Source organism: Zea mays, chromosome 8 (assembly GCF_902167145.1).
Source record: "Zea mays cultivar B73 chromosome 8, Zm-B73-REFERENCE-NAM-5.0, whole genome shotgun sequence".
In the NCBI taxonomy this organism is placed as follows: domain Eukaryota; kingdom Viridiplantae; phylum Streptophyta; class Magnoliopsida; order Poales; family Poaceae; genus Zea; species Zea mays.
In genome coordinates this window covers 169,732,531-169,746,435 of record NC_050103.1, presented here as the reverse complement: position 1 = coordinate 169,746,435, position 13,905 = coordinate 169,732,531, and the positions used below count along the sequence as shown (strand labels likewise).

Here is a 13,905-nt window from a genome sequence, read left to right as displayed (position 1 = left end):
GATCGCCGGCGGCGCCTGGATCTCGCTCCCGGGAGGGACCCCGTCGGGGAGGAGAGATCCTAGGAGTTGTCTAGGCTCGGATAGACCGACCTAGACTCCTCTAATCGACGTAGAGTCGAAGAGAGATTAAGAATTTGGGGATTGAGAGGCTAAACCTAAACTAGACTAGAACTACTCCTAGGATAAAATGCGAAATAGAAGTTGTATTGATTCGATTGTTGATTACAAATCGGCCATAGACTTCTTTATTTATAGAGGAGTGGGCTGGACCCTTTACACAACTGATTCCGAGCTAATTCCGCGAATCTAGCTAACAACCGTAGCACAAAACTCGGAACCCTAATCTGTTCTGCGCACGCGCGGACCGTCTGGCCCACAGGTGCCAGCTCTTTTTGGGTTCAAACAGAGAGTATTTTTTTTAGATCGTGTCAACCGTGGTATTGGTACGGCAAGATATTCTAGCTGAAAATTGTGCCAGATGATACGACAGTGTGTTTTTGCCACGTTGGCGCAAAAAAAGTTTAGAAATAGAACTAAAAAGCACGTGAGATTACTAAAATAATATCTTTTTAAAAAAATAAAAAATCGCTTTGGACCCTGGCTTGGGCGAGCTGCCAAGCATGTTCATCCAGCTTGCTTTGCTTCGCATCCTGGTTTGGTGCTGGTAGGTGGGCTTCAAAAGGCTGCCTGGCCCAAGCAGGCTTCCCAGGCCTCCAATTTTGGACGCTGCTCAGAGCCGGAGCCAGGACCCAGGATCTGTTGCCTTGCACCTTGCAGGATGACCTCCAATAAACCAAAACAATTTCAAATCCATGAAACAAACAAGCCCTGCCGCTCTGAACGAAATCCAGCCAGATTTAAATTCCGACATTTCCGCTTACACTACCGATTCAACTGCGGAAATCGCAGCTCACAGAGTCACAGCCTCACGCGCTACCGATGTCGCAGGCAGAAGAACACATGCATATCCGATCCAAGCATGCAAATGCAATGCAACAACTGCTAGCTTACGCTACGCATAGCGTCTTCCCAATACACATACCATATCCCGGTGCATATGCCACACCGTATTACATTACGTTACAAGCACAGCTTTGAAATCAAATCACACGCCTAATCTTACCCTGTTGCGCACACGCGCTGCTATACTTTATTCTGATTATATCGTCTCTGTCTCTGATGGAGATCGACCGCGCAATCGATGAAACTGTCATCACTAGTACAAACCCAATCGATAATAGTTCAAGCAAACACTAGTAGCATAGCATGTCATTCCTGGCAACGTGTACTTACGTGCCAGTTGTGGTCGTGTGTGTCACTGGGAAGAAGAGGTGTCCCTGGCGATGAGCGCGCGGCGGGGCTTGCGCGGCGGGTCTGCAGGGTTGGGCGAGGTCTTGATGGGGAAGGACGCCTCCATGGCGATGCCGCAGAGGCCGCCGTTGCCGGCGCCGCGCTGCATCCGGATGTAGCCACCCTCGCCCCAGGAGGTGCCCCAGGAGTTCTTGACGATCCAGTAGGGCGTGCCGTCGTCGCCGACGCCGTAGCCGACCGCCGCCACGCCGTGGTCCAGGTCCGTACCGCAGTCGCCCGTGAACACGCCCTCCGAGTAGAACTGGAACGCCTGGCCCCCCGCGTCGACGGCCACGGACACCGGCTGGTGCGCCACCGCCTTGGCCAGCGCGTCCTCGCTGCCGGCCGGCACCATCTGGTGGCCGTCGATCACCACGACGACGCCTCCCCCGCGCCGGGCCCGATCGCCGTCGCAGGTGCCGTTGGACGCGCGGTACGGGTACGCGGCCTCGGTGGTGATGCCGCCGAAGGACTTGATGAACTCGAAGGCGTTCTCCATCAGCCCGCCCTGGCACCCGTTCTCGTCCGTGTCGCAGTCGATCAGCTCCTGCTCCGACAGCGACGCCAGGCTGCCCGTCCGGATGGCGTTGATGCCCTCCACGGCCACCACCGTCGAGAAGGCCCAGCAGCTTCCGCAGTGGCCCTGGTCCTTCACGCCCGTCACCGCGCCCTCCTGCCGCCAGTCCACGGACCGCGGCGGGTCGGCGGCGGAGTCGTACATGAACCCCGGCACGGCCCCGGCCCGCGCCGCGGGGGAATCCTGCCGCCGGAGGTCGTTGATGCGGGAGTCGGCGAACGTGGACCGGAACTCCTCCCGCCCCATGTCGCCGAACCGGTTCAGGCGGAGGCGGTAGGGCCGGTCGCCGCGCTTGTTGTGCGCGTGGATGAAGCGCACGTTCTCCTTGAACGTCCCGAACCGCCGGCCCTTCTCGCCGTGGTGCCGGTGCACCCGGTGGTGCGTCTGCCACCGCTCGTACAGGTCCCACAGCGCCTCGTCCGACGCCAGGTCCCGCTCGTCGAAGTCGATCGCGCGGCACAGCTCCACCGCCGCCGACGACACGAACACCAGGGCCACAAGGAGAAGCGTCTTAGAGACCTGCGCCATCCTGCAAGTGCGCTGTGCCTAGCGACTGATGAGGAGGGGGGAGCTCGATCACTTGCACTTGGCTGTTGCAGTGTGTGAGAGCTGATGATGGTGGTGGTTTGGGAGGTACGGTGCCGTATTTATAGCGCGGAGCGGGGGAGATGCCGGCTTGCCTTTGCGGCGGGAACGATTTGATTTGAATTGATGGCGGTAACGGAAAGCTGAGGGGGATGGTGTCAGATTCAGCTCGGGAGTTGAGGCCTTGTGCTGGCTGCGACCAAGTTGGCTGCCTGGGCTGGGCTCTTGGGCTGCCGGCCCCTGCTCGTCCGTCGGGGGCGTCGCCGTCGAAGATTCAGGCTAGATTCATCCGCCGGCGTCTCCTCAAACTCCATGGATCATTCGCGGTGGGGGTGGTCGTATTGGTGTGTGTGCAGTAGTTTTATGGATGCTACTCGGTAGCCGGAGATCAGGCGGTGTTAATGGCGGTGGTCGCTGAGGCCGAGGAGCTACGAGTACTACTATGAATCTATGGTTGCGAGTCGGTTGCGATAAGGATTCTGGGCGTTGTGACTGCGGCACAGGAACAGGATTGCGTTCCCATGCTTGCTCTACAGATTCTTGGACAGTTTCACGCCATCTTAGGAGAACTGAGTACCAGTACAAGCTACGTGTAGAGTAATGTAGTTCAGCCAGGCCCACAGCAAAATACACAGGACCCAGCTCTCAAAGAATCTCACTTGCTGGCAAGCAAAAAAGAGAAGAAAATCACAGTAACCGGAAGTGGTGACGCCAGGTTCTGAAACCTGAACTGCTGGTTGATGCATAACCGAGCGTGGCGCAGTGGGAAAAAAAATTGGTGCAGACCGGCTGCAAACCAGAATGTTTACAGTCTCTCACAAAAAAGATGATAGACTCTACGTTATCTGGTAGACCTAGTCTATCCTCCTTTTTATGAGAGGCTACACACATTCTGGTTTTCAGCCGGACTGCACCAAAAAAAAATTTCGGCACAGTGCTAATGTGTCCTTCATGGCTAAGACATCCTTCAACCGATCCCACCACCAACCCCCTCTCCTATTCCTGTTCCCATTAAGGCCATGTTGGTTTTATCCCTAAACCATATAGATTGAGAAGATTAAAAAGAATTAGAGTGAATTTTAACTTGTAGGAGATTTGAACCATATAGATTTATAAAAAACGAACAGGACCTTAGCCTTACGACACGGCTGCATACGAGCTACAGTTCAAGCGCGCTACGCCAGACTTGGTGGGTGGCAACCGACTTTCCATCGAGACTTGTGCACATCAGTGTTTATTTAGTGGAGGAAAAATAGTAACGGATGATCAATAGATATGGAAAAATAATATTTTATGGTGATGGTGGAGTATAGGGGGGAGAATTTAAGCGAAACCTGCGGAAAATAAAAAAAAAATATAGAGTGGAATCTTGGCGACGTGACACAAAAGTGAGACAGGAAAGAAAATTTAAGGAAAACCGCTGAAAACAGTCTAAGAATATGTTTGGTTCATCTTTCTGAACCAGATTCGTTTCTAAAAATCTAGAATCCCAACCAGCCAAGTATAATAACAGAATATATTTCTAAAAATCTACAAATTTCTCTAGTTTAATTCAGAATCACACCTCATATCCTGAATTGTTCTGTTTAGATTTCTGTCATACATGTTATACATATGTATACATGGACATCCTCTTATATGGAATATATATAGTTAAAACAAATTTTAGTTTTTCTAGTTATCAGCTCACATCAACTTTCTCGTAGCATATAGCTAGAATTAGATTTTTAGAAATCTATAGCTGAACCAAATATATCCTAAGCCGTCGTTGAGCTTGAACAGAAAAACGAACTCGTCAGAAGTGCGTGCGCTGCTTCACCGGCCTCCGTACCAGCTTTTCTCCTGGGATCTCCAGCATGGCGCTGACGCACCAGGCGGGCAATTTTAGTTGCAGCCCCAAGCCTTGAGAGCAACAAAGGCGGCGTGACATGCCCAAGCTGGTCGGCGGCGGCAGCTAACGGCAGAAACAGATCTACGACAGCAAACGAGCCCTTGCTACAGTTCAGGTGGCGACAGAAGAACTCACTCTGGGATCAAACAGAGGGAACCCAAGCACCGAAGGCAAAAGGAGCTAGACAGGTGCTTACCATAAGCAAGACATCATCCAGCAAAAGATAAACGAACGATAGGCAAAAGGCAAACTGTACGAGAATGTCTTAATGATTACCCAAATTACTCACAGGGAACCAACCTAATTGTGGGCTCCAACGAACCCGTTCAACTAGCAATTAATGGAACTGTGAGCAGAGACCACCATTGGTTTTGGGTGCTAAACTGCTAATGGAATCTACAAGTTTTCCTCCTGTCCCTTCCAAGGCTACTCATTTCAGAAGGGCGCCATTGGTTTTGGGTGCTAAACTACTAGTACTAAGTTACTGCTGCTTTGCCTTGCTTCTTCGCTTTCGCCTTCTTGGACGCGCCATGGCCCGTCCTGCGCTTGTGGCGGCTGAAATCGGAGACGAACCTGAACGTCTGGCCGCACCCGGGCTCGAGGCAGACGTAGGGCCTGTCCCCCGTGTGGACCCTCACGTGCTCCGTCCTGGCCCACGGCCACTTGAACGCCATGCCGCAGCCCTCCCACGGGCACTTCAGCGGCCGGTCGTCGGCGTGGACCTTGCGGTGCTGCTGCAGGTACTTGTGCGAGAAGAACTTCCTGCAGCAGCCCTTCTCCGGGCAGATGTCGTTCTTGTGCAGGGACAGCGCCTGCTCTGTGCCGAAACTCATGGAGCAGCCTTCGATGTCGCACACGTACTCTTCCTTGCGCTTCGGAGAGCTTGGGGGAGGAGCACTTCCCCCGAATCTGGGTTTCTCCATTCGCTGTTTTCCTTCTGTTTTAGCCCCCTTCTTACGTAAAGACAGCCGTTGTTTAGTGGTAGAACGTCCCTCGACATCATCTGATTGCTCCTCTTCGTCCTTCTGAGAAGCTGGACTGGGAGCCTTTCGCTTTTCTACTCTAGTTTCCTTCGTTTTCTTCTTCGCGTCTACTTTAGTCTTTTGCCTTAGTGGTTTTGCTCTTGAACGGCCAGCAGGATTATCTTTGTCGTCTTCGACCTTTGACTTTGGACGGTCAGCTGAGCCATTATCCTCTTCTTCCATCTTTGATTTCAACATGATTTTCCTATTGGCGATCCTAGAGCTGCTGCGGACTACCATCCCAGCTGGTGCAGGGAAGGAGGCTTCTGAAGGACCTTTTAGTGCTTCCGAGACCTTTTCAGTATGCTTTAGCTTCTTGGTATACGCTTTCTCCTTCTTGCTTGTTTTTTCTAGAACTGATCTGCCCTTTATCTTCTGTGTGGAGGCTTCAGCAGTACCCTCCAATGATTTGGAGTTGTCCTCTTCAGTAAATTTTGGCTTCTTGGCATTAGCTTTCTCCAACTGTTCTTTCTCCCTCTTGCTTGTTTTTCCTTCAATTGTTCTGCTGCTACTCTTTCTTGTGGAGGCTGCCTCTCTACTTGAATTTTCAACAGGTTCAGCATGGGATTTCTGATCAGAAGGAAATGTTTCATCGATTTCTTTCGGCTCATGATTTTTGATTCTGTCAGCCAGGTATGGATGAACCTGGTTTGACATCCATACTTTTCCACACCACCTGCCAGCCAAGACTATTTTCTTCGCCCTGCATTGCCTTCTGGAATAAGTCTTCAGCTTCACTGGTGAGTCATTGGGAGAACCGCAGCCAAATGCCTCATAGATAACTCTATTGTATGGAACTTGCTTACTGTATAAAGGAGACTTAGCAAGATTAGCACTATAGTACAGATTAATGCCCAGTTTTACAGCCCAATCACTATTTGTTGGTATTGCTTCCTCATCCCGCACAACTTCCTGTATCTTCTCCCTATCCTTGATAGTGACCTCTTTAAAAAGAATATCCTTCCAATCATACTCGAAATCCATTTCTCCAGCCAGCAATTTTGCTTCTACTTCTATTCTGGGATATTCTGTACAAATGATAACAAATGTGTCATTTAAGGTTTTGAGAACCTAGGAAGCAGTGGTTGTTATTCGGTACAATTATGATCTGGAGTAATGAAGCCTGAGCCTACTTATTCTCACTTCACCAAAGCTAATGGAAGTATAACGTGCTCCCAAATCAGAAAGGATGATAATGTAGAACAATATGTCCAATGGCACATGCGTTAATGTATTCAGAGTGTAATAGTTTGGTCAATGATGAACTCATGCACTCTTGAAGATCATGAAGCAAGTGCTCATAATGGTTGATAAAAAAGGAACATATTGTGTTTGCATTAAAAAAGGGTGTGACATTAAAACAGGGTAACGAACGACTGAGCAAGTCTAATGACTGACCCGGACGGCATAAAAGAAAAATATCAGCACCACCAATAGCTTGAAGTTGCTTCTCAACCTCAATAGCATGTTCAAGACAAAATACATGCATTCTTGATGAATCCTTATCAGGTTTCACAACTGATGTAACTAAGTTGTTCACCATAGTTGTAGTTGTAGAGCCTCTGCTGCTGTCCATACAGATTGTACCACTGTTATGGCTAACATGATAATCTGTGCCACAAGGGATCTCCATTGAAGTCTTTTTTGAGCTTGATGGCTCACACTGAACCTTCTTATGCGTTTCTGAACATATACCTTTTGGTTGAAAACCTTCGGAAAGCACCATCTTAAGTAGATCCTTATTTCTAGTGCGAACACCTTTTGGTCCATTCAAGGTGTTTGAGTTACCAATACACTTTGAGCTATGGGAAGTTGGTCCTTGTTCGCGTTCTTTACTACTTGAGGACACTTTTGTTCCATCATAATCACCATTACATGAAGTATATGGTTGTGATTCAATCGTGTGATTTATTAATTCATTGGAGACATTAGGGACCTGATTTTTTATGTTCATAACATCTTCATCAGAATCTGATGGATCTCCATAAGCTAATGCCAAAAGATCAAGAGCAGAATGCCCATTGAGAGGTGCAGCATCAGCATCAGAAACTATACTATTGCCATTCATTTCAGAATCTGATCCTGCATGATGATTAAAATTACATACATGCATCAGATGGATTTATGCCATGAACCAAAAGATACTAAATTAAATTTCAATTTGAAATATGAAACAAACTATAAAGTTCAACTACTACACTAGGAACACTGCACCTTCCACGGGCAAATGATGGCCAGATGCATGCAGACAGACTAATATCACATGAAGAGGAACCAAACATACGATACACGTCATACACTATTCAATTCCATGACAAGAAAATGAAAAGCCAATGGATACAGTTGCACCTGATATGTTCCCCGGAATTAAAACACCAGAGATTGAACTACAGCTCATTCAGAAATCACCAATGGGAGAAGAATTAATACAGCATGTGTCCAGTGTCAATTGAAAGAGTATGACTTACGTAAAATTCCACCAGTTGTCCTCCCACCTTGTAATGCATCTATATCATGTTCTCCAGAACTAGCAAGCCGATCGTTGATCAAACTAGAATCAGCAGCCATCAACCATTTTGCTGCACACTCCCTTGGTTTGATCACTGCCACACATGAAAAACTCAAAATCCCACAGGTGACACAGGATAATAAACCCTGGTCTAAAAGCCCAGCAGCACTGTTCATATCCACCTTGTCATTTTCTGCATTATGTGCGTGTGATGCCCCAGTCACATTTGCACATTCATGTATGCAGATTCTAGGTGGGAGTGGGACTGTCTTTCCTGAGAAGGCTGACAATGAATTTTTGTTGGATGATGACAATTCCCGGTTCTTGTCAGCCCCATCCATTGGTAAGCGTCTGGAGTCTTTTGGAGCTTCTGCCTTACTGCACTGGCCATGCGATATCCTTGAATCAGTTGTTGACTGAAATTTTGAGAGCAAAGTTGATAGTGGAGAGCCATCATTGTAATTGACTGGAAGAATAATGCAAGGAGACCCATCACTCAGAAAATGACCAAGCAGTTTATTGTCTTCAATAACATTTTGCACAAAAATCTTTTTGATCAATTGGTCCCCTTCACTTTTCTTCTTCTCCTTCAATCTACAGCTTCGTGGTTCCATAACGTCATTTGATGGATCCCTAGAAATGTACAAGTTTAAACCAAATCAATTAAAAAGGGTCCAGATACACATGTAATGAGAGACTTCTTAAATCATAGAAGAACCTAGAAAAGAATGCAGGTTCCATAACAGATACATGGTTACTGTAATATAAGAAAGCAGAAAACCTTATGCAAATTATTGCCTCTTATTGCAGAAACTCAAATGGAGATATAATCAGACATAGACACCACTGAGAATAGAGCCTTATATAAGTAACTAATCAGATGTAAGCTCTTTATAGAACACCTATTACGTTGTTGATAAAGTGATGAAGTTGATCAATTGAATAGACAAGCACTACAGCCAAATTGGGCAATGAAATCACTTTTGCTTCTTTTTTGTTTCCCCAAATGGGATGCAGAAAGCAAAAAATTCTCATAAGAAAAAAATCTGCACTATGAAGCATGCAAAATGTGATGAATACCTCAAGCACAATGACAACGCAAGTTCATAGAGCAACTGACAGTGTGAAACCATGGGAGGACGATTGATGGAAGCTCTCCGGACTGCTGCCTCTTTCGCAACTATCAACCATTCAGGAGTGGCTATATTTGACGCTTCCCCACAATTGAACCCTGCCACATACAAAAAAAAAAAAAACTTCCTCACAAGCTGATCGGAAGGACTAACCACAATTGACAGCAAAGCAGTGACCAGATAATAGCCTAAGCTTATTTTTACAATAGCATGTTATAGAGAAGGAAATCCTAATGTGGCCATATGCACATGCACTGCTACATTTCAGCAAGCATATACCTAGCATTTGCATGCTACACACCAGTCTGGCAGTCTAAATGGCATGGATTTACGAAGACTCGACACAGAGTTGCATGACCAAAGTTATTACTAGGTAAAAGGCGAAACGGAAGTTATTACTAGGTAAAAGGCGAAACGGAAGAACTTTACCAGAAAGGAAATAGTTCAGTTTCTGAAGAATAAATACTTCCCTTTTGTTGGCAAATGTTAAACCCAAGCGCAAATGTCCTACACTTGTCCGTTATAAAACTTAAACAATCCGGAGATATTGTCGTTTTATTAAGTTCCGTTACACCTTGTATATGTTGCACAACGTATCTACCAAATTTGAATGTTTAAGACAAAAAAGGAGTTTTCTTTCCGCCATATCATTCCTAATAAGACCTTGTTCGGTTATTCCCATACCACATGGTTTGGACGGGATTAGAAAATATTAAGAAGAATTTCGAGTTGCTTGGGATTTAAACCCACTCAATCACACCCAATCCACATGGATTGAGATCAAACCGAACATGCTCTAAATCAGTCCACATCACGTGGACATAAATTTTGCCAAACTACCTTAATGTTTAAGACATATCTAGTTGAGTTCCATAAATCTAGTGATAAAATGGGGTCACATTAAGACATTATTCGGCCAGGCATAATTAACTAAGCAATGAAAAAGACAGCCCGGTGCAATGAGTCAGAAAAAATAGAATAATAATGATTTAATGAGTCAGACATTATTCTACATTGCTATATGCAACATAAAAAGGGAAGATTTTGATGGAGCCTAACTTTTGAGACCACTCACCATGACTGAACCCGCTGTGATATGCTCCGGGGAAAGTAACCACGAACTCCCCTGCACTCTGAACTAATCTGTTTCGACGCACAGAACCAACCATTCATCAACCACCCAAGGTATCAAAGGAATTCATTTGGTAAAGGAAGGAAGCAGTAGAAACACCTGCAGCAGGGAATCCCTGAATCCACGAGCACTTCAGGGGACATCACTGTCGTCTTATCACCCAGCATCGCGAAGGTTTCTGCACCCCAGATCGCAATTCCGAAATACAAAATCAAATGAGACTTACAACAGCAGAGTAGGAAAACGATGCAATGCAGCCGCCTCACCTAAGGAGTTCACCTCCCCGCCATACCCATGGACGCGAACCACCTCCACGAAGGCGAGTGCAGCGTCGCGCGGCACCCCGTACCACGTCTTGGGAGCCCCGTAATGCATGTAGTTGAGGCTGTGCAGGTCATGGTCCTCGACGTGCCAGGCGAACCAACTGAACATCATGCCGACGTAGAGCATCGGCGACGTGACCCCGGGCACCTCCTCCCGCACGAAGCGCAGCAGAGACGCGGGGCTCCTGGCCACACGGCGCATGTTCCACGCCGTCTCGCCCACGTTCGCCGGGGGCAGCTGCGTCAGGCGTGCGGCGCAGGGCGCGAACCCGGAGCCAGGCATGTCGCTGGCGTACTCCACGACGACGGGGCGGTCGGCCGATGAGCGCCAGAAGAGCGCCTCGACGTCGAGCGGCGAGAGCTGCTTGGAGGCGGGGACATTGAGGCGCGCGAGCAGCGCCTTCCGGGAGGCGCCGGCCTTGGCCTCGAACTTGGGGAGCGTGTAGCGGTGGGGAGAGAGCCACACGGGCTTGAGCGCGGGGCGGGGGCGGCGCGGGCAGATGCCCAGCTGCTGGTGCCGGGTGGGGAATGTCGGGGTGGGATCGTCCGGGTGGAGCGCGGCGAAGGAGCGGGAGAGGTTACCGAGCGTGGTCCGCTTGGGCGGCGGCGGGAGCGGTGGCACGATCTTGCAGATGCCGAATGGCGCCGCGGCAGGCTCGATCTTGAGGAGGTAGGCGATGGGGTCGGCGAACTCGGCCACGGTGGGGCGGAACTCGGGCGCCAGAGGGAGAGACTTGAGCCACGGGGGTACCGACTCCCCTTGCGAGGACGCCATGGCGGCCGATGATCCTTGGCCGCGCGGGGATCGATCTCGCGGGCGGCTCTAATCGCGCATTTGGTCGGAGCAGAGCGGAACAGAGCGGAGCAGAGGAGGGCTTTGGCCTTTGGGAATTGGGAGGGGAACGGGAGTGGAGTGGAGTGGAGTGGACTGGAGAACGGGAGGGGGGGCGAAGGGGAGCGTGCCCGCTTTACAGAAACCGCTGCTTCAGTTGCTTCAGTGATGGCGCCGCGGGGCTGCGGTCTGCACGGCAGTGGAACACGGCAGTACGCGGGCTACGGCACTACAGCAGGCGGCAGCGGCCAGCGGAACGGTTCCGTGTTTTGCGCCTGTATATAGATTTTTTTTTTACCTCTGTTAACCATATTTCTAAAAAATAACATCAGAGCTTTTAAAAAACTATTAAAAATGTATGTCTTCGACCAGACGCGGACCCAAGATAAAATGAGAGCGAGGGTATACTTGTAATATTGAGCACCAAAATAGGAGCATCTAGTGCTGCTGATCATGAGATTTCATGGTAAAACTTTAGACTTTACTACCTGCAAAAGAGAATTGAGCGGGGGACTAGATCTTTACTGGGACTAACATAGGTGTGTCCTTGTCTCCCACCCCCACCCGTTACTCATCCCTCACACAGACACTCACTCTAACCCTCGCTCCTCCTCATCCCTCACACATGCATTCACCCTAACCCTCGCTCCTCCCCTCCGACCTTGACGCTAGCTCCACTTTCGACGTGTCATGTCCCCATCCCTCCTCCACCTACTCGTCACACACCCCACCCAATCGTTGAGATGGGAGGACCCCATGTGTTGCTCGCGCTGATCCACGTCCGCCTTGCGCTCCTCACCATCATCGCCCAGTCGCTTGTGGTCCTCGTCGTCGCTTGCTTCGAGCTCGCCTGGCACATCGACGCGTCGAGATGTGAAGCCTTCGTTGCACAGACGTTGCCCTACCTCGTGGCCCTGGCACTCACCTCTGACTCCAGCACCAAGTCGATCCTTCACTGCCTCTTCACGATCCGCAACGTGTTATCACTGCACGACTACGACGACGACCAGAGCTACAACGACGATGGCGGAGGGGGAAGCACATTTGTCGGGGGGAAGCGGCGAGAGTGCGAATGGTGGTGGTGTGTTGGAGGGGCGGGTAGGATAACGAGGAGTCGATGGTCTGTAAGGGGATCACAGATGGAGGCATGATTGATGAGTGAGGGATCATCCAAATAAGCTAGACCGTTGGATTTGAGTGAGTAAGAAAATAAGATATTTGAATTAACCTAAGCACTTCGCAAAGCAACTACGTTAATCACGAGTAATTCTATTAAGCACTTGGATGTTGAGCACTTGGAAATGTCAATAACATGTGTTGGTATGTTGCTTAGGCTCACACACCTATAAATGGTCGGTTGGGTGAAGTATATATAGGCCTCAACTCAAAACTAGTCGTTGGAGAAAAGTTCCTGCTTCTCTGTGGCACACCGGACAGTCTGGTGCCCTGTCCGGTGCTCCACTAGCCATTGGATTGACCGTTGTCGCGTGTCAGTGAAAGGGAATTAGGCTTACACCTATTTCCTAATTGATTTTGGTGGTTGAATTGCCCAACACAAATAATTGGACTAACTAGTTTGCTCTAGTCTATAAGTTCTACAGGTGCCAAAGGTTCACAATAAGCCAATAAAAAGACCAAGAAAAGGGTTCAAATAAGAGAGCAAAAGACAACCCGAAAGGCACCCTGGTCTGGCGCACCGGACTGTCCGGTGTGCCACCGGACAGTGTCCGATGCACCAGGGCACTCGAGGCTGAACTCTTCACCTTCGGGAATTTCCAAGGGCGCTCCGCTATAATTCACCGGACTGTCCGGTGAGTCACTGGACAGTGTCCGGTGCACACCGGACTGTCCGGTGTGCCAGCGGAGCAACGGCTACTTCGCGCGCAACGATCGACTGCAACCGCATTAAATGCGCTACAGTGCGCGCCAGAGTCAGAGCACGCGCGGGAGGCGCACCGAACAGTCTACAGGACCTGTCCGGTGCACCACCGGACAGACCAGAGGCCCCACAAGTCAGAGCTCCAACGGTTGAACCCCAACGGTCTGCTGACGTGGCTGGCGCACCGGACAGTGTCCGGTGGCGCACCGGACTGTCCGGTGCGCCATGCGACAACACACTTTCAACGGCCATTTTTGGTGGTTGGGGCTATAAATACTCCAACCACCCCACATTCAATGGCATCCAATTTTTCCACTCTTCTACACCTTACAAGAGCTAGCATTTAATACTGAGAGCACCTAGAGGGGGGGTGAATAGGTGATCCTGTAAAACTTAAACTTATAGCCACAAAAAACTTGTTAAGTGTTAGCACAATAAATGCCAAGTGGCTAGAAAGGAGTCTCAACAAAACACAATACCACAAGAGATCAATCACAGAGACGACACAGTGGTTTATCCCGTGGTTCGGCCAAGACCAACGCTTGCCTACTCCACGTTGTGGCGTCCCAACGGACGAGGGTTGCAATCAACCCCTCTCAAGCGGTCCAAAGACCCACTTGAATACACGGTGTTTTGCTTGCTTTTTCTCAATCCCGTTTGCGAGGAATCTCC

The 13,905-nt window shown here is 49.3% G+C and overlaps 2 protein-coding genes across 2 annotated transcripts; both read right to left on the bottom strand.

Moving 5' to 3' along the window:
- Nucleotides 1-1,011: 1,011 nt before the first annotated feature.
- LOC100272949 (uncharacterized) lies at nt 1,012-2,526 on the bottom strand. Its single transcript, NM_001147401.2, has one exon. It carries the CDS (start codon nt 2,453-2,455, stop codon nt 1,316-1,318), a length of 1,140 nt encoding a protein of 379 aa, NP_001140873.2. The 5' UTR covers nt 2,456-2,526; the 3' UTR covers nt 1,012-1,315.
- Nucleotides 2,527-4,569: 2,043 nt separating this feature from the next.
- On the bottom strand, nt 4,570-11,604 carry LOC103636385 (lysine-specific demethylase JMJ705). Its single transcript, XM_008658744.3, has 7 exons — nt 10,466-11,604; nt 10,299-10,377; nt 10,143-10,210; nt 9,015-9,165; nt 7,894-8,567; nt 6,824-7,507; nt 4,570-6,453 (listed from the first exon to the last, which is right to left on the bottom strand). The coding sequence occupies exons 1-7, from the start codon at nt 11,295-11,297 to the stop codon at nt 4,880-4,882; spliced, it is 4,062 nt and encodes a 1,353-aa protein (XP_008656966.1). The 5' UTR covers nt 11,298-11,604; the 3' UTR covers nt 4,570-4,879.
- Between the last annotated feature and the right edge of the window lie 2,301 nt (nt 11,605-13,905).